Source organism: Festucalex cinctus, chromosome 4 (genome assembly GCF_051991245.1).
Source record: "Festucalex cinctus isolate MCC-2025b chromosome 4, RoL_Fcin_1.0, whole genome shotgun sequence".
Lineage (NCBI taxonomy): Eukaryota > Metazoa > Chordata > Actinopteri > Syngnathiformes > Syngnathidae > Festucalex > Festucalex cinctus.
In genome coordinates, this window is record NC_135414.1 from 25,732,598 (window position 1) to 25,752,403 (window position 19,806).

Here is a 19,806-nt window from a genome sequence, read left to right on the forward strand (position 1 = left end):
ACTAAGTTGTGGTGTGAGAGGATTTCACAGTATTTAGTAGATTATCTTATCGGTTTCTTGATAACAGCTAAGTGAAGCGGCCCTTATGCTACTCATATAAGCTTGGTTCATGATCCAAGGCTGACAAAGACCAATCGCAGTCTGCATTCAGTGCCACTAAAGAGTAGCGGGACTTTAAAAGCCTTTGCATTAGCCTGGCAAGATGTAAAGCATTTGGCATTCACCAGAGATGCTAAGATGCGAAGATGCTATGGTAACATTTGGCCTCCTGAACATTCAGCATCAATTAATCCACACACGCACATTCATGCTATAACATAAAATGGGTTCTAGCATGGAATTGTGTAATATATCTGCCAGATTTATGTTTCCTTAACTGATTCAGAACTGTGTGAAGACATTTGCCTTTGGGCTTTATACCTCACAAGTGTGATAGTTGGCTTTCATAAGCTCCATAAAGCCATCAAACGCTTCAAATGGCTCTAAACTTCAAAATAAGCTTTAGCCATAAGAAACTGGTAGGAATTAGTCGCATATGAGAAACTGTGATGAAGTGTGCTGCCGACTGATGCCGAGAAGAAAGGGTGTGCGAGAAAATGATTGGACTCTACACAAGAGGCGCCATCCAACCCAGAAGTGAACACATCTCAACACACAAGCCTCCAAACGTGACAATGCTGGCTTGAACATGAAAGACTAAAACAAACACGGGCAATGATGTTGGTCCAAAGAGAACCCAGGTGTTTTAGTGTCCAACAAAGTTGTCTAGTTTGACTACAACTCTTAGAAAAAGGATATCGTCTAAGCGTTGACAGAAGCCCTGCCATGTCTAGCTTTGTTGGAGTGTGTGCGTTTAGAAGCTTTACTTTGTGTATTCCGACAAACTGCAAACGTGAGCCTATGCATGCGCACGCCGGTGTGTGCGCGCGTTTGCATTTGAGGGAGGCTTTGCCGCGTTTGGCTCGATCTACATTGTCCGGCTGTGAGCGTGCGTGCTGAGGTGGTTGTGTGTGTGTGTCAAAAACTGAATGAGAGTGCGAGAACGTTACGGGATCTAAGTGTGTTCGAACAGTGTGTGGTTGTGCAGCCTGAGGCTTTGGCTGAGGATTTCTTTAGCGTGTGGAAATGGGATTATGGCTTCCTCTGTAAAGCACTCTGCCTATTGTTACTGGGATGATGCAAGGTATAAGCCTTAATTCTGTCTCTGTCTTCCAAACTCCGTGTTTCAGTCATCCGCTGCATCGCTAAGTGGCTTTTTTGCATTTCATGTCGTAGGAACTGTTGACAGCAGATACCAGCAGCAATGCATGCTTTTTGTGATTTGTATGCATTTCTCCTAAAGAAGCAGATGTTTATGTTGTGATGCATTTATTTAAAGTGGAAATCAACCTTGAACATTTCTTGACAATAATATGTTATAGATGGCCTCACTAGTCTAAACATGACATTCTGATAAATATTACATTTGTGGAATATGTGTTGTGAAGCAAAATCCAGCCATTTTTCTAATCAATCTAGAGGGAGGCCATTTTCCCACTTGCTGTCAACTGAAGATGACATCAATGTTGCACAGGGCTCAGGCAATGACCAATCATAGCTCACCTGTTTTCTGAAGCTGCGCTGTGATTGGTTGTTAACTGAGACCTTAACTGAGCAAGATTGATGTCATCTTCAGTCAACAGCAAATGGCTAAATGGCAGGCCCCTGATGTGGATAAAAACAGCTGCTTAACTCATATTCCACTAATACAATATTAACCAGAATGCCATATTGATACTAGTGCATAGAACATATTGTTGTAAAAAAAAAAAATGTTGGGGTTGACTTCCCTTTTAAATCTGGACAGTACACTGTCTTCTTGAACAAATTTTTACATGTGATCTTGGTTACACATTTGTTTCTTGTTACTCATCAGACAGAATTCTCCCACCAACAACAGACGTAGTTGTTAATCAATACATCTGATCAGCATTCGCACAATCAATTCACTGATCAAAATTCCAGACACAGCTCCCGGGGTGACGATCAACACACACTACACACACACACGGCAGAGCCAATCACTTGTATTGATCACAACCTCTGATGTGATCTTCAACTTATCAGATGCTACCTGCAGTGAACCAGGGATCAATGCCTGATAAACGAGAAGAAAAACACTCGTTCATCACTCTGCAGATGAACGGATATCATTTTTCTCTCAATTTCTCTCCTATTGACTCAGAGACGGCTCCCAGGCACCACCAATCAATCACAAATGTGTCGTTGAAAGTGGGGGAGCATAAAGGTAGCGTATCCGTTGACATCATATGAAGAAATACAAGATAAACTAATGTACTGTACACATGTACATGTTGCACATTAGGCACATTCACAGATTCTCAGTCAGGGTCTTCAAGGGGGTTGCCCCGCAAAATCCCGCCACTATTTTATATATATATATTTTTTAATGCATTCCACTTCCAGTACTTCTTTCAAGCAGCTCGGCGGTTAGGGTTTGGACTGCCTGAAAACAATGCCACGTAAAAGTCTAGCCTCAACCGCACCAGTCTCTGTCCAGTAGGCCTACCCTTTTCCCCTCACTTGGGGGTTGGTCAGGGTACATCCTGGTGTTGGCGGACCGAGGTCGAATGTACCATTCTAACAGTGGATGAGTTGATATCTTCCTTTGGTTACTTATTTTTTAAAGATAACTGAACTCTAGACACATTATTGGAACATTCCTAAAGACTTTGTGCTTTAAATTGGGTAGGTAATTAACAAAAATGTTACCAGTTCGTCAAATATCACCTGCCAATATTGGTGCCATCTTTACCTTTGGAGCCGAGTCCCACCCGGATGGTGCTGTCCTCATTGCTGTCCTGCAATCTGCTGGGCAGCGATTGGGTCTCAAAAGGTGTCCCATCCTCCTCCAGCCCATTCAGGAACAGACTGGCATGTCTGTCGTGCACCTGCAAGTCAGTCAGGGTGACCACTTTCAAGTTATCCAGCGGGAAGGTCTTCATTAAGTATCACAGGTGTGTGCAGCAACAACATCTTAAGCAGGGTCGTCAAAATAGCAAAGACTGGTCACATGATGCTCAGCACATAATAAGTCTTGTGGAAAACGCAGACGTAAACATCAATGTTTCATGTTGACGTCATGACGGCAGTTAAAACTGAAAAATGTGCGACGTCATCATTTTTCCTCAAAATACTTGTCAAATTACAAATTATATAACATTAGGGGCATTCCACAAAATTGAGTTACTACCTCTCTGACTCAATATTGTTCTTTGTATGTAAAAATGTGATGCTGCTGTCTTATTGGATCTGATGTGACTAGATTATGCGAATGTTCTAATACGTGACTGGCTATTACTTTATCAATGATCTGAAGCACGAAAGTTGGACCCTAAGATACGCAGCAGTAACCGAATTGCAAATTCATTTCATCACAAAAGGGCAGCTTGTCTGTGCATTCAACTTGTGCATCAATCTCGAAAAGTGCACACACATTTTTATTTTTTTTGCATATCTTTGTGTGACCCAGTGTGCGCGTGCGTGTGCGCGTGTGAATTATACATACGACTAATCTTCCAACTCATTTCCCCAGTAGCAGGAAAGCCTGGGGCTAAACTGCCTCAGCGCAAATGAGCTTTCTGTTTGACCAAAAATCTCTGCGCTCTTGCCTCTGTCCTCTCTCGATCTGCAGCATGAATATGGAAAACGGCGCAGCCGACAACATCGTCAAAGCAGCGGCAGCTCCCTTTCACATCAAACCCACGGGGGGGAGCAAGACACCTCCATAAGAAAAACTTTAATGTGTGCTCTCGCACTCTTTCCCTTTGCGCAATCTCCAAATCCGTTTTTGGGAAGCACCCTGTGTGGATACTGATAATCGTGATTCTTAAGACCCCCACCCTCCCTCCATTTTCCTCCTTCTTCTATCATTCATTTGCTATGGTCCATCTGGCGGTTCGATTGACTTCATCAACCATCTTTTGTTTTGTATTGGCCTCAGCAAATGAATGAAAAAAATGTGAATGGATATTCATAAAGTGTTATCTCTCTCTGACCACAACTTCTCCCAGCAATCATTACCTCTCCTTTCACACCCTGTCGCTCTCATTTGTTGTCAGCTCTTTAGGGAAGTTGAAAAGGTGTGAGGAGGGAAATAAGTCCAAGTTAAAAAAAAAAAAAAAAAAAACGCCTTTAGGGGATGAAGGCAGTCCCAGACAAGTGTCTGCCTCTCAGAGGATGGTTAAGACGCACAGACAGACACTTTCATGATGGCTGATTGAAGACTGGCAAGCACATGAGAGCTCAGGAGAGAATGGGCGTAAGAGGAGGGAGGGGAGGAGGGAGGAAAGGGAAAGTCAGAGAGAGAACCAGAAGAAGGGCCCACTTTAAGAATCTTTAAGCCCGAGCAGTGTGGCTCTTGGGGAGATGTGAGGCAGTTGTCAGAGCTGATGTAAATGAATAGTGAAGCGCTTCATCCTCCTTCGCCGCCACGCGCCCTTCTGAAACACAGCCAAGTCCTCTTTGTTAGCTCTCATAAACACTTAGGTTTTTCCTTTCCTCGATTCATCTGTTTTTGCTGTTTTATTTCCCTTACCACTCCACTCCAATCATTTTAGAACTCTTTGAGAATGACAGAAGTTTATTTTATACATTATTCTCTTAAGTGGTGAGAATATAGTCTCATTTGGATGGCTCCATTTAGTCCAGTAACATTAAAACACTACTATGAAGTTAACTAGTCCCTCCTTTGTTTATATGGAAACTTCTGTTCTAAACACAACGTAAATAGTATGTGAACCCCCAGCGTTTCACAAAGTCACCTGCTCGCAGATTTTTCTAAAGTGCCATTTTGGTGTCATTTTGCAATCTATGTATCATAGCATCAAACCCTTAAACTGCTAGTAGGAAAGTAGTCATATTCACAGGTTATAAAGCAGGAACACATTTTTGCTGCATTTTTCTTAATCAAATCATGTAAGCCATTTGGTATATGGTTACTGTTGTAAGATGCATTTGAGATTCTAAGTAAAGCGTTTTGGGATCGTAGTTTGGGGTATGTTACTAATGCAATTATGAACATTTTTAGAGGGCGAGGTCTTGTGAATAATCTTGTCATGACTAGGGTCATGCAAGGGTTATGCTTACTGTCGTGACTAGGGTCATGTAAGGGTTATGTTTACTGTCATGCAAGGGTTATGTTTGGGTCATGAACGTGAGGTCAAGTGTCTGTTTTGAACTGATGTAACCAGCATCTAGTTTCAACTGGTCCGAAGATGGTCAGAAGCTATGTGATGTCAAGAATCTTTAACTCATTGACTGCCATTGACAGAAAAATATGTCAAATAATGTATTTTTGCTGGGCTGGCAGTGAATGTGTTAAACACAATGTGCCAATATATTTTGTGATTATATTGCAGCCTCCTTTTTTCATTTTTTTTTTTTTTTTTTTAAGGCAAATGTTGCTTAAAAATCCATCAATTTTGGTTACATCTTATCTTAAGTCATTGACTGCCATTGACGGAAAAAGACGTCAAATAATGCATTTTTGCTGGGCTGGCAGTGAATGTGTTAATCTCTTTATCTGGTCAACAGCCAATCAGATAATACCATGTCAGTCCTGTTACCCACATGTCAAGCCGCAGCCAATCAGATCAATTCATTGTCTAGATAAGCCGGTCTGAGAAGTGTGTTTTTGTTGGATTATTACCTCTGTTCCTCTCGTTGTTTCTCGTCTAGTCAAGTTTGTTCCACGCCTCTCGATGTGAATAAATAGTTAAAATCTTATTTGTGTCTGCGTTTTTTGGGATCCAACCTCAGAGCACATAACAAATCTCTATTGTATACATTGTACTGTATATCACAATTAGAGCATTGGGAATTGGTCACCAACCTCCATGAAAAGTGAAGGTTAACTGTTCAATTGCTGCCTGCAATTTCACACACCTTTCAATATTACATACACACCTCAGACTATAGACAGCTTTGAGGGAACCACAGATGCAAAAATCATGTTACAGTTTGCCATAATAATGACACTTTTTTTTTTTTTTTTTTTGCTACATAATTGATTATTTCAAGTTTGCTCCTAAAGAATGTATTGTTCTAAGGCCGTTTAAATCATCCTTTCCTTGTAGGGGAAAAAAAATAACCCTGGCAAGCACCTAAGCCTCTGTAAAAGCGAGGGACGGCAGACCATGAGTGGAAAGCTTTTAGTGATCTGTAGAGGAGCATTTTGACTCAAGCTCTTCTCCATTTTCACACTTCTGCCAAGCTGTGGCTCAGTACACAGTGTGGACCACAGTGTTTCCTCTAAGCTCACTTGATAGTGCTGAGCTACAGATATAAGAGGCGGAGGAGAACACTACATACAAAACAGGCCGGCTTTACTGTGCAGACACCACACACGTCGTTAAAGAAAACCACTGACCTGTGTGAAAATGAATTGTCAAATTTTTTTAAATCTCTTTATTGGTGAGCACATACTTTGTTTTGGCGGCAGGGACACAAATCAGATACCTACCAGCCACAAGCACACTGATTAATTGTGTCTGTTGTCATAGACACTTCTATTTTCTTTTCATGTTCGTTCGCCCCCTCTCAAACATGAAATCTCCGCGTCCAAACATCCACAAACTCTCTTCACTTTCTCTTCAACCCCCCTGAGGCTCTACTACCTTGACTGAATGAGTGACAAGCCACTCACTGATAAGACAAATACTAACACAGCCAGGGAAGCTGTCAATAAGGAGCAAGCGAGTGAGATAAAAAGAGGGATGGGGTGGGGAGTGAATCAGGGATGTTGGAATGAAAGGTCCAATAAAAGAAAGATTTAAGTGTTGACAAAAGCAAAGCTGAACAAGAAACACATATAGAGGCGTTTTTGGAGAGCATTCAAGGAAAGGCAGGTACCTGTTGATCTGTATGAATGAATGACAAAACGTCATGTATATTGTTGGCTATGTTTTTAAAAATGACAAATATGCATAGTTGAACTTTTTTTCGGATACTAGTATGTACTGATGCCACTTGTATTTTTGATACATACAAATTAAACTGTGTGACATATGTGAAAAAAAACAAACATTTATTGACATCAACTCATGTATGTTGGATCATTCTCTGTAATGACAACAGTGGTGCATACAGTTAACATGAACAATGGATGATAGCGAAATAGTATGTACTCCATATTGCTTCTGAGCTGTACTGTATGGTCAGATCTCTCACTATACTTAAGGATGGGGGTTGCCAATGTTCCAAGCTTCTGATTAGTTGGATTGCAATTGACAGCTGGGGAATGCATATGTGCAACGTTTTTAGGACACAATGCACCCAACTTGGTTCTATTATTTTACCGATATCCTTGTACATGTCCTCAAAAATGACCAGACAAACAGAAGCTCTGAAGGCCACAGTGTAATTTCATAATACCACTGAATGATCTCTCCTTAATGCCATTACAATGGAACTCATCATAATAAACTTAATATCATTTGAAGAAGCTTGGGGCACAATTAAAAGTCCAACGTGATTATAACTATTGCAACGTCTTCACTTTGCAATCTCCAGGCACATTGTCACCTTTCCTGCTACTCTTCCCTCACCCTCTCTTCCCCTCTTATTGCCCTTCCCCTTCTTGTTTTTCACTCTCCAAGCTTCTCTCTTTAGTCCCCACCGCCCCCCCACTATGAACTGTTAGCAGCTCTGATGTACAGCCAATATTCACTCTATCATATTAGGTTGTGTGCGGTGTGCAAGGTAAGAGATAGGAAGCGGAGGTGAGGAGCAAAAGGAATAAAAAGAGAAAAAGAAAGCGAGGGGGAGACACATTTGTTCTACTCATCTCAGTGCTAAAAGATACAATTACCTCTCACAGCATATTATCCATGTTTTATACCAGCCCAGGGCCCCGTGCCTTTGCCTCGTCGCGCTCGCCCCGTGTAAGGCCCATATTTTAACACTAGCTATGACAGTTTATTTAAGAAAAGAAAATTGTCCCCAGGGAGATGGAGAGGAGGAGAGAGAGGAAAAGGGTGTGAGTGTAAAGAAAATGAGAGGGAGAGGGGGAAGGACGTAGAAGGTGGAGGCGAAGAGACAATGGAGGGGTGGTCGGCGGTGGGGTGAGGTGGGGGTCTTTGAAGAGATAGATGAGGCTGGGAAAGAGAAAAGGAAAGAAGCAGAGAGGAAAAAAGGAAGGGAGGGAATATATAAGGTGACATGCCAACCTTTTAATAAAGATCATTAGTCTAGAAGACTTTTTCTTTCAATGCAGGAAGCAATGAGGGGACGCACTGAAAAAAAAATAATTAAAAGACGCAAAAGCAAGAATGGACACATTGAGGGTTCTTTATGGTGGCACATATTGCAGTTGGGTCAGCCATACCCACCACATAGAACGTTACCAACACAAGCCACTGCTTAACCAAGAGAATGGTAAACTAGGAATGTGTTGTTACAAACGAGAATCTCTCCTATACCCAGAGTTCGAAGCAAACATGGTGAAGCTGCATTTAGTTATTATGCTGTACACAGATGGAATAGGCTGCCAACAGAAGCTATATGTTTTAAAGTTTGTTGAATAATGTTTTAATATTGTCACTGTATGTTCTCTTAGTAAATTTTGTAACCTACTTTTATTTATTTTTCTTCCTCTGAATGTTAACTACTGTGTTTGTTGATGCTTATGTGTTGTCTTTCCTTGTGTAAAGCACCTTGTGTATGAAATGTGCTATACAAATAAACTTGCCTTGCCTTGCCTATAGCAGCGGTCCCCAACCACCGGGCCGTGGACCTCCCACTTTGGATCGGGCTGTGGGGTGCCGTATAGTTGAAAGAATAAAGAAACCTTGTGGTACTTCCAGTTTATCCAAGGCTAAAATTTCACTTTGAAAAGTGACCGTATTCGCTCTGTTTCAATGTTTCAAAAGCAAAAACAAAAGCACAACTGTCAGACATCAGTTCAGTGAGCACTGAGCATCAAATGACACTTTTGGCTACAGTAATTCCGAAAGACAGAGATCTTGCATGAATATGAGGTGTTAAAAGAAACAGAATGTGATTAGATTAGAATAATATAGAGCGTGCCGTAAAAAGCCTCACTTTCCCTCTGATTCCATTCTACCAATGGTAAAATGATTTTTTTTTTGTGGTGAAGAAAGAGCTGAGCCAAAAGGCGAAGCTCTCGATTTACCTACGTTCCAACCCTCACCCATTGTCACGAGCCGTGGGTCGTAACCGAAAGAACAAGATCCCGGATACAAGCGGCCGAAATGAGTTTCCTCCGAAGGGTGTCCGGGCTCTCCCTTAGAGATAGGGTGAGAAGCTCGGGCATCCGGGAGGGACTCAGAGCCGAGCCGCTGCTCCTCTACGTTGAAAGGAGCCAGCTGAGGTGTCACGGGCATCTGGTTCGGATGCCTACTGGACGCCTCCCTGGAGAGGTGTTCCGGGCATGTCCCACTGGCGGGAGGCCCCGGGGACGATCCAGGACACGCTGGAGAGACTATGTCTCTCGGATGGCCTGGGAACGCCTTAGGATCCCGCCGGTGGAGCTGGTTGAAGTGGCTGGGGAGAGGGAAGTCTGGGTTTCCCTCCTCAAGCTGCTGCCCCCGCGACCCCGCGACCCGACCTCAGATAAGCGGTAGAAGATGGATTGATGGATGGATGGAAAACCAGTTTTGAACCAGTGTCCCAAAACAGACTTCGGTCTAGTAACCGAGCAGTGCACAATAAGAAATATCATCTATGGTACTATATAGCATTTAATAACTGAAACACACGTACATGTGCCGCTAACTTTGCAAAAATCCTGGTACGATGTTCAAATGAGCCACAGATTAAAGTATTTGAAGTGAACTATCACTACACTACTCTTCCTCCACCCCCACCCCCTTTTCCCTCTCAGTCCCCTCCCGGCTACCTTTTCCTCCGCTACTCTGTACATTGTTATCATAATCAGATGAGACAACTACCTTGGGAACAGAAGCCTCCCTACAGCACCTTGCTCCTGGCCCTGTGTGCGCACACATGTGATGGCGGGTGCGCAAGTGTGTGAATTGCTCCCGGCACTTGGAAACCCGTATTCCTTTAGACTGTCTTTTTTGGTGTTTTGATCTTTTCAAACCGACAGATGACTGGTGTGTGTGTGCGTGTAGGGGAATGTTTCTAAATTACCCATCTCCTTCATAGGGAAATATCTGTATCGTGGCTGACACGCAGCTACAAATTATCACTGAGCTGCAAGTTGCTGTGCGAGTGTGTTTTAGTGGGAATGTGTGTGTGTGTGCACAGGAATGAGAATGGCAGTATGCGAATGGTGTTTGAATGTCAAGGATGATTATGTTACTACTTGGAATGGTCAAAGCCGATCACATCACCACGCCATTAAACAAAAGGCAAGACTGATTCACAGGAATACACACGCACCATTTTCAAACACCTCTAAGACATAACACCCTCGCAGCAAATTGGCTACAACGGTTACACTATCATAAGCCCATATATATGTTCACAACACAATAACACACACTGGAGATACACAGGAACCAGATTGGACGGCACACATTTCAATACTCTCGTGTAGAAGGCTTCTGCCTGAAAATTGCTTCACAGTCGTATCACCTTTAGTCACAACTTCAAAAGGCACTAAAACAATCCTTCCCAAAATGTAAAGAAAAAATGATCAAATCACATTTCAAAGTCAAACGCATGATAAACAACATTAACAGGTATAAGAACATGTTTCCCCCCACAGCAGCACCTTGTTCAGAGATGCTGAAAGAGGGAGATTGTTCAGCAGAGCAATCTGTAAAACGAGACTCTTCAACCAAGCACAAACAGACCGTGAGAGTCATTTACAGCCTCAAAATGTCCCGCCCCTTCATGGGTCACCATGTGAGAAGATTTGGAGCTAAAGAAAGACTGTTTTTGTTCATGGAAGATGATGCCTTAGATATTTATAGTCGTTGCATCCACTTGACCACCGTATTTAAAGAAATCCTCATTATTGTGTTTTAATAATACTATACTGTATTATATTGTTGAAACTAAATAGCAAATAGTTATGTGCTGGAATTGGCCTGTCATTCATGTTAAAAATAGATTCTGTTAGCCTACAAAACAGGATTTACAGTATTTCCCAATTAACAGGTTCTACTTAAAATATTAGGTCAGTCAGGGGTGCTGCAAAAACCCCAAAGGGTTGCCGATCACAAGATCTTGTCTGGAATTGCGATTTCGATCAAATACACAGTCTGTGACAGCGACCTACGTGAGAGGCAAAAAACGATGGCGGTACAATGCACGCTTTATTTAACAGAAATGTAGACCATGATTCACCATTTAAAAATACCCGGTATACAAGTACACCGACAGCTGATAAGCATTGGATAAATTTTTAATTCGAGCACTAAACTCACAGTATTCAGCTATAGTGACTTAGCAAATAGCAGTTACCTGTAAAACAATGTGTGTCCACCTGTCCGTCACAAGTCGCCCCTCTGTTCTGAAGCTGACGGCCACAGGAGTTGAACTTCTGGACTGAGTGTACTGCATCCTGACAAACTGTTCCGACACCGTCACTGAAAAGACTAACTGGTCCCTCGAGTTTTTCTCCAGCAACATCCTGAGATAAAAAAAAAAAAATCAAAAATGCAAATATCAATAAGAAATGACACAAGGTGAACATTTTAGTAGCATGACAAAGGTGGATGTAAAAAGAGGTTTCTCATCAAGAGTTGAATCTAAGAACTCATGTTGTGTTGAGCACCACTAGATGCAGTCTCTCATTTTGACATTTATACATGTAATATTAATATTTTACACGACTGCTAGGCTTCTGGTGCTACGCGGGTTGCAGACCCGCACAGGCGAACACCCTCCACGTGTCATGTTAACCACCATCAGTGACATTTTATGGGAAATCATGGCTTTTATGAACCCAGAGACGCCCTCCATATAAATCAGTGATGGATGAATGAGACGAGAGTATCTGTGTCGAAACGTCTGCACATGTATGTCTATGTAAGAAAAGAAGAACGGGAAATAAAGTCAAGTCAAAAATACTTTGTCAAAGGATGTCTTATTTAAATCATCAACAAGTGTTCAAGTTTCTTAAAAGTGGCACTGCTAACGGACAAATTGATGCCATAGTTAAAGAGTCAGGGTTTTGACAACAGACTCGTTGATTGTGTTGTAAAGGTCATAATATTGTGAAAATCAACACCAGAAAGTCACAGAAAACTTTGCTGTTTCTGTGCATGACATCAGATAATATGACGCCAGTTTGCGTCACCATCTCACTTGATGACACCTCAGCGCTTGCTCCAAAAGCAATGGTGCAAGTCTACAAGACATCATTCAAAGCAACAAATGGTTACCTCTATGTGTGCGTTCACCCTAAATAACTTATTTGGAAGTGTCTCATGCTATATATATCATTAGTTTATGTAAAAACTCTGATTATAAGAACAGGTGGCTGGTGGTGTCCATTTCGATGAGTGGAAGGATTCAAAATCCAAGCGATCTAGAGACAAAAAGGAGATGGACGCAGGTGAGGATGGCGACCTCTTTTCATCTGGATTCTTTGATGGCAGCCGTGACTGTGTCGACTACAAAAGGCAGTCGGCTGATGACAACATCAGAAAGAGAAAGAGAGAAAGAGAGAGAGAGAGAAAGAGAGAGAGAGAAAGCCAGGCACAGGTGTCATGTTCAGCAGGCCAAGACAACAACACCTTGCCTGTCATCTGAATGTCCAGGGAGACAATTTCACAAAGTCCCAGCACAAATCATGAACGAGATACTGTATTACACTTTTATTGACTCGCTAAAGTGCTCCAATTCCTTGTTCACCAAGGGACACGCCTCCTCCGCTCCAGTCTTTTTTTTTTTTTTTTTTTAAACCAGCAACTAGGGCTTAAAATGTACACAGAAATGTAAACGTACCATACTTGGGCACATGGGCAACCACCTACCTGTTGCCTCTTCTTAACTTTGCTCTCCAACTGACTCATATTTACGGTTTTAATATATTAAACCATAGAAACAGATATAACCGTACTCACATCTCTCCAAGAGAGCTTGGTTTAATCCACAATGCCAGGGTGAGGGATCCTGAAGTTCCTAGCTTCTGAGAGGGGGGAGACAGCAGACAATCCTGCTGGCCTTGAGGAAACACAACACTTCCGGATACGGTTGAATCTCTACTTCGCATAGAGGTGGTCAAACTGTCCAAATGTGATGTCTGATGGAGGATAGGACGAGTGCCTTTAGAGTCTTCAGTGACGCATGCACCCCTGGTCAGAGGGGAAAAGGGAAAATTGGTGAATAGTGTTCCATGAGAACTCACTGGCCACAATTAAGATTGTAAATGCAGAACGGTTGTTATAGCTACTGTATTAGCTCCCAAACATCTGATTACCTGTACGCAGGCAGTAGTAGTGGAGCATAAGGTGGCGTGGACGATCTATAGGGACACTCCTGGTCGCAGGAGGCCTGATGGCACATCAGAAGCTCAGCCTGCGAGGAAGCCGTCTGGCAGTAGACGCTCCGATCCGGAACCCCACAAGTTGAACGAGCTGGAGAGGTGGACACGGGTTTGAAGGCAGCAATGTTCTCCATTGGCGGGAAATGTCCCTGTAATAACGACAAAGGATTGAACAAGTGTGACCATTCCCATTTAATTTGGACCTCATGTACTTATTCTTATCAGCAGTAACCCGACACACTCGGATACAGTAATGACAATCTCTTTGGGCGCCACACAATTTAACGGCCTGTGCGTTAACTAATGTATGTGGAATTCATCCGGTAGATGGCCTGTCTTAAAATCACACCAAGCGATTGCTCACATACATACACTGAAATGGTGTTAAGAATATGAAAACTAGAAATTATACAGCAGTTGTACCAAATATCGCTAAAACGGAAAAATAAATGCAAATTGTGGCATTTGGGAGAAACAGAATATTTGGGTGAACAGCGACATTACCTAATAAGACCTTGGATGTAGAAATCCAGTTTTAAAATTGCAGCTGCTATTGGAAAAACTTTGGCTATACTCCGAGCTAAGCATCCTCAAAAGACTTGTCTCAAACATTTGGGTATGCTGGGAATTTATCCCACTTCAAACTTTCAAGGTCTGACCTGAAATCATTCTAGTAAAAAGCAAACCAGACACAATTCCATCATAGGTTGTGATGGTAACATCAAGTATAACCAAGAGTTAGAAATACCGGTCTAAATAAGAAATGTCTTACATTGCCAGTGGGCGACACCATTGGTGGGAATTCCAACCTTCCATTGGTACGTTTCTAATCAGAAGTTTACAACTTGATATAGATTTCAGTCAGGTTCAAATGTTGGCCCAGGCCTTTCCGTGTGGAGTTCAAGTTACGCGTATACTCGCAAGGATTTTCTCCGGGTACTACAGCTAATTCAAGACTCTACAGCTAATTCAAGACTCTACTGTTCATAGGTGTGAAAATAATTGCGAGTGGTTGTTTACATGTGCTCTGCAATTGACTGGTGACAAGTTATGGTAAAACAGATTAGCAAAAATTCTAGGGTCAAAATTAATATTCTGCCTCTGGCTGTGAAATGTGTTAATGAAATGGCTCAGTATTGAAATACAATTAAATAGTGCCACATTTTGCCAAGTTGATTAACATTGACTATGTTTAAATGCAGGCAATAACCCTTCAACTGCTGAAAGGAGACAGATTCTTTCCTCTAGAACTGCTTCAAACATCAATGCGTATGACCGAAGACGACATTTTCATCTGTTGCCATGATTGGTCAAAACAAATGTGCACAAGATGCCGCATCGTCCAACCAGCTCGAAGTATTGTACAGAATGTCCCGCCTTTCCCAAACAAATCACCGTGGAGAAGTCCCAGATTTATATTGTGAAAAACTCCCTTGAGTAAATCACAATTATCAATCTGGCTATTGGCAGGTTATGAAGATTGGTTCAAAACAGTAACCTGCAAAGATGGACATTTTTGTGCATGCTAGCCCACAGTCAAGGCTTCTACTTCTTCTACTGAACTGACTTATTAACCAACTAGTGACAAGGCTCGACGTTTTTTCTTACCTGTAATGAAGCCGGTTTTGGACATAGACCAACGAAGAGGACACATATGTAGAAGAAGATGGGTTGCCACCTCATCGCCAACATTAGTTTATCGTCTCTCTCAACATGTTCTTTTGTTCTGTCTTTCACAGGATGCTCATGGCTCCTGCTCTTGTTTTTGTCCTGTTGGAGTTCATTTTCTCTTGCTACTCCAATTAATGAAATCCTAGCAGCTTCATCATCAACTTTTCCAACTTCCCAGCTGCAGTCAATCCCTAGTTGAGCTCGTCTTCCCATCCTCTTATAAGTTGTCATGCTCCATGTTCTCTTCATTTGTAGCATTCCACTCTTTGCTGTTCTGTCATGTTTGCGTCCTCCTGTAACCCGAAAAGACGGCAGATTCGGAGATTGTACATCCGGAGATGTGACTTTTTGGAACATCCCTGAGGCCAGTGGGATCTTCCAGAAGTTGGAGATGCCTTGGAAGCCTCCTAACAGCGCTTGAATAAGTGATGACTGGCATGGTGTCATGGTGGCCGATTTACGGAGACATATTATTTTTTTTTTTACAGGCCAGTGCCCCCAAGGGTGAAGGTGCAAAGCTTAGGTCTCGGTTACACCGCCTCTGACGGCCGCACACACCGACCACAACCAAAGCCTTCGCATGATAGCTAGGATTTCACAACCTGTGGAGGGAAAGAGAGCGGCAGAGAGATGTGGTCAGACCAAAATCCAAAATGAGACAAATCTGAGGCAAGTGAAATGCCATGCAGGCTATTCCCTGGCCAAAGCCGACACCATCATGTACAGCTTGATGGAGGCACGGCTCAACTGATACTGCTACATCACTTTCCCCCACCTTTTCTTCATTCCACATTGAATTAAACATGCCCTGTTTCCTCCTGGCATCTGGCCTCCAGGTTCTCATACAACTCAACGGCTTTTTTTTTTTTCCCCCGCATTGGTTTGCTGGAAATTGAGGCTTATGTCAAAATCTCTCTTCATTGCAATGCTTATCAGCTTCAATTTCACATTTTGACACACACATACACATACACGCACACACAAAGGGAGGCCAGCAGAGCAGTCGGACTCAAGTGTTGAATTACTTCGACCCGCTCACAATAATGTGCCTTGGAGGATGGACACAGTGTATCTAATAACGGTGGCTATCTGTTGCTATATGCCGTCACAAATTTGATACAAATAAGCAGATAGGTGAGAAATAGCAGCGTAGCTCACCTGTTGCTTCCGGCTCCCACTTTAAACCAGAAAAGTCCAACTTGTTGATACGACGTAGTTCGGGGCTAATTAGCGATTTAGCTACCTGGACGTGTAGCTCAACACCTGTCACACGACCACACAGGAGGGGGGGGGGGGGAAAGAAAAAAAAAAAAGTCCTTTTTCCTTCCCTTGGCTCAACTTCTGTTTTATATGAAGGGGGTAAAAAAGCCCGCAAGACAAAATACAAGTTGTCTGGGTTCGCCTCCTCCTCCTCCTGTCGTCTCCTTCGGTGCAATCTCATTCACAACAAGCGGCACACACGCGGGTGCTCCTAAGTGGATTAGCGACAACCAGCCGCCATCTGGTCAGCGGAGCACCAAGCAGCGCTCATTTCAAAGTAACGGGGACGTCACATTACGCTACTCTGACACAAAGTAACTGTGCAGGGAGTAAGAAGACGCCGCTAAACTAATGACAGCCGTTCGTTTAATATATTCAGTTATGTTCTGACTAACACCCCCACCTGTGTGGGATGAGACTGTCACTGAAGTGGCTCTCACGGTGGAGGGGACGCCAGCGCCGTTGCTAAGAAACGGAGATTATAACTGACGTAAAACTATCATTGACAGCACATATGTTATTTGATCAGTGCAAAGTCACTAACGATGGCAATGATGATTTCGATAAAATCAATATTCAAGATAGCAGGTGACTATATATATAAATAAATAATACAAATGGAACATTCCTTGGAATGTTGTAGAAGTGTTAATTATTGATATTTAGCTGTTGCTATCTTGTGAAATCATTCTTGATAGTAATTTGGGGGAACTCAATAGCATCAGTGTCTTCACAAAGATGAAAACGCAATTTGAGCAGTTTTGTTATTTTACAATATCATATTGTAAGCTCTGCATTAATCAGAACACGATAAATAGCTCTCTATTTTAAAAAGGTTGGTGATCCTTGAGTTAGTTGAGTGTCAGAAAAGAAATGCTAAGTGAGGAAAATTTCTTCAACGAGAGAGATAATGGTGGCTGCAATTTACATTTCACCAAGTAATGTTGATTAAAAAAAAAACAAAAAAAACAGCAGATGTAGAAATTAATATAGTTAACAAATATTATTGAGGGTTCTGTGTGTGGTGTACAATACAGTGAGTTGAATTTCTCATTGAGGGACTATAAGAAGTATAATAAAGTCAAAATTACATTGGAAAATAATATTTTATGTATAGAAGATCTGATCTAATAGCATTGAAAATAAATATTAAAAGTTTTTTTTTTTTTTGGGGGGGGGGGGGGTGCAACATCAATTGTTTTCAACATGCTTCATGTCTCGCTCAATTTAGTTCAGTAGTAAAATGTAAATATGCCACAAACAAGAATAGGATTAATTTGGTAACTACAGTAATACTCAGAAAATTAGAATGTAAATAATCAGATTTTTTTCACATTATTTCTGTATGTATGTATGTATGTATGTATGTATGTATGTATGTATGTATGTATGTATGTATGTATATTTCAATGATTTAAACATTTGTAGCAACAAAAAAGCAGCCTTTCTTGCTAGTATTTTGCCATACAAGTTTTGTTATCGTACTAATCGCGTTTGAACAGCTGCAATTTGCTTTGGTTGAACAAAGGCATTCTAACTAGGTTTTAATTAAGTGTTCCTAATGACCTTAAGGAGATTAGAGGTTCGCCTTCTAATCAATAGCGGGCAGAGAGGAGCAAAGGGAGGGGAGCAGGAAAGGAAGGAGTTGACTTGGGGCTCGGGAAGAGGTAGGGATGGCGGAAATAAGGGAGGAAAAAGCAGATGAGGGAGGAGGGAAGAGGAAGTCGGGGGTGAGTGAAAATTGATTGATGATGGAAGGGAAAATGGAAGGTGCGTGCAGGAGACAGGCGGGACCACACTGCACACTTGATCTGAAATATTAGCCAAAAGCAATTATGAGAAATATAATTGGAGAAATCAATATCCAAGATATGAAGAGTGGGAGACCATAGGGTGGCTGGATGACTGGATTGAAGGAAAAGTGCTACATGGGTGAATACAAGGTTTGGATGGATGGATGGATGGATGGATGGATGGATGGATGGATGGATGGATGGATGGATGCTTTAGAGGTGTAAAGGATTGGTCAACAAATGGATGGACGGTGACGACAAATACAATATGGATGCATGCATGGCCACACAGATAGTTGCATGGTTGGATGAATGATTGGATTATTGATGGATGTTTATTGCATAAAGGTTGAACATACCGTATGAACGGATGCATGGTTGTATGTACAACAATGAACAGATGGCTATGGATGGAGGGATAGAACAGAAGCATACATGCTCGTTGGGTGAATGAATGGATGCATGTTGGATGAATATTTTCGTTGAGGCTAGACGGACTAAATGGACGAATGGGATGAAAAAGCAGATGCATGGATGGCACTTAAAAATATCTCTCGGTCTCCTCACAAGACATTTGGAGAGAATGTTTCCTCTCATCGTACTTTGATGCACTAATTTATTCAGCCAGACACATTCAATTCCAGAGAAGTGCTATCTCACAAACCGGATTAAAACTGGAAGATGAGCACCCAATTAATAATGTCTCATTTTCAAAATTACTTATGTATGACTTACATTTGATTAAATTGTGTTTGTTGGCCTAATAACATTAAGCGTAATATGGTAATGTGTGCAGTAAATGTATTGTTTCTCTCAATCTCTGTGGAGCCATCCTTGTCCTCCTCGCTCATTAGGACACATCCAGGCAGTACAGTAGTGATCTTTTTGCTAAATCAACTTTAGTCAGTTTGTATACATTTCCTTAAAACATACACTTCTTATTATAACAAGAAAACTATCACTGTGAAAGGAAATAATGTTCTACAAATCGGAAACTATTATAACTCTGATTCGCACCCTTCTGCCTATTTTTGTGCCAGTTCTGTGATTCCCCAAGATGACACAAGGTACCGCCAAAGTGCGGGCTAATAGGAAAGTAGTAATTGCTATTTTTGCAGACGGCAAAAGGGGACATAATTTGGTGTCTTTTTTCTAAATCAAATCATGTGTAAGTCATTCAGTGGCTAAGTAATGTCATGACTAGGGTCATGTAAGGGTTATGCTTACTGTCATGACTAGGGTCATGCAAGGGTTATGTTTGGGTCATGACCGTGAGGTCAAGTGTCTGTTTTGAACTGATGTAACCAGCATCTAGTTTCAACTGGTAAGACACTATGTGATGTCAGAAGGTATGTGATGCCAGGAATCTTTAACCTCTTTATCTGGTCAACTGCCAATCAGATAATTCCATGTCAGTCCTGTTACCCACATGTCCAGCCATAACCAATCCGATCGATTCGCTGTATTTATAAGCCTGTCTGGGAAGTGTGTGTTTTGTCGGATTATTACCTCTGTTCCTCTGTGCACCTCCACAGCTCAAGTTATTTTAGCGTCTCGTGATTCTCGATACATTCTCGTTGTTTCTTGACGTGAGTATGT

General features: G+C 41.9%; 1 protein-coding gene across 1 annotated transcript in view; it reads right to left on the minus strand.

Annotated features, from left to right (window-relative positions):
* The window catches only part of ush2a (Usher syndrome 2A (autosomal recessive, mild)), a 158,258-nt gene extending 141,815 nt beyond the window's left edge, over nucleotides 1-16,443 (minus strand). Inside the window, exons 1-6 of the mRNA XM_077519899.1 lie at nucleotides 16,313-16,443; nucleotides 15,092-15,756; nucleotides 13,418-13,632; nucleotides 13,062-13,292; nucleotides 11,455-11,623; nucleotides 2,816-2,951 (exon numbers count right to left, since the gene is read on the minus strand). Coding sequence (XP_077376025.1) covers nucleotides 2,816-2,951; nucleotides 11,455-11,623; nucleotides 13,062-13,292; nucleotides 13,418-13,632; nucleotides 15,092-15,601 — 1,261 coding nt within the window. The 5' untranslated portion in view covers nucleotides 15,602-15,756; nucleotides 16,313-16,443. The remainder of the gene's footprint in view (nucleotides 1-2,815; nucleotides 2,952-11,454; nucleotides 11,624-13,061; nucleotides 13,293-13,417; nucleotides 13,633-15,091; nucleotides 15,757-16,312) is intronic.
* Between the last annotated feature and the right edge of the window lie 3,363 nt (nucleotides 16,444-19,806).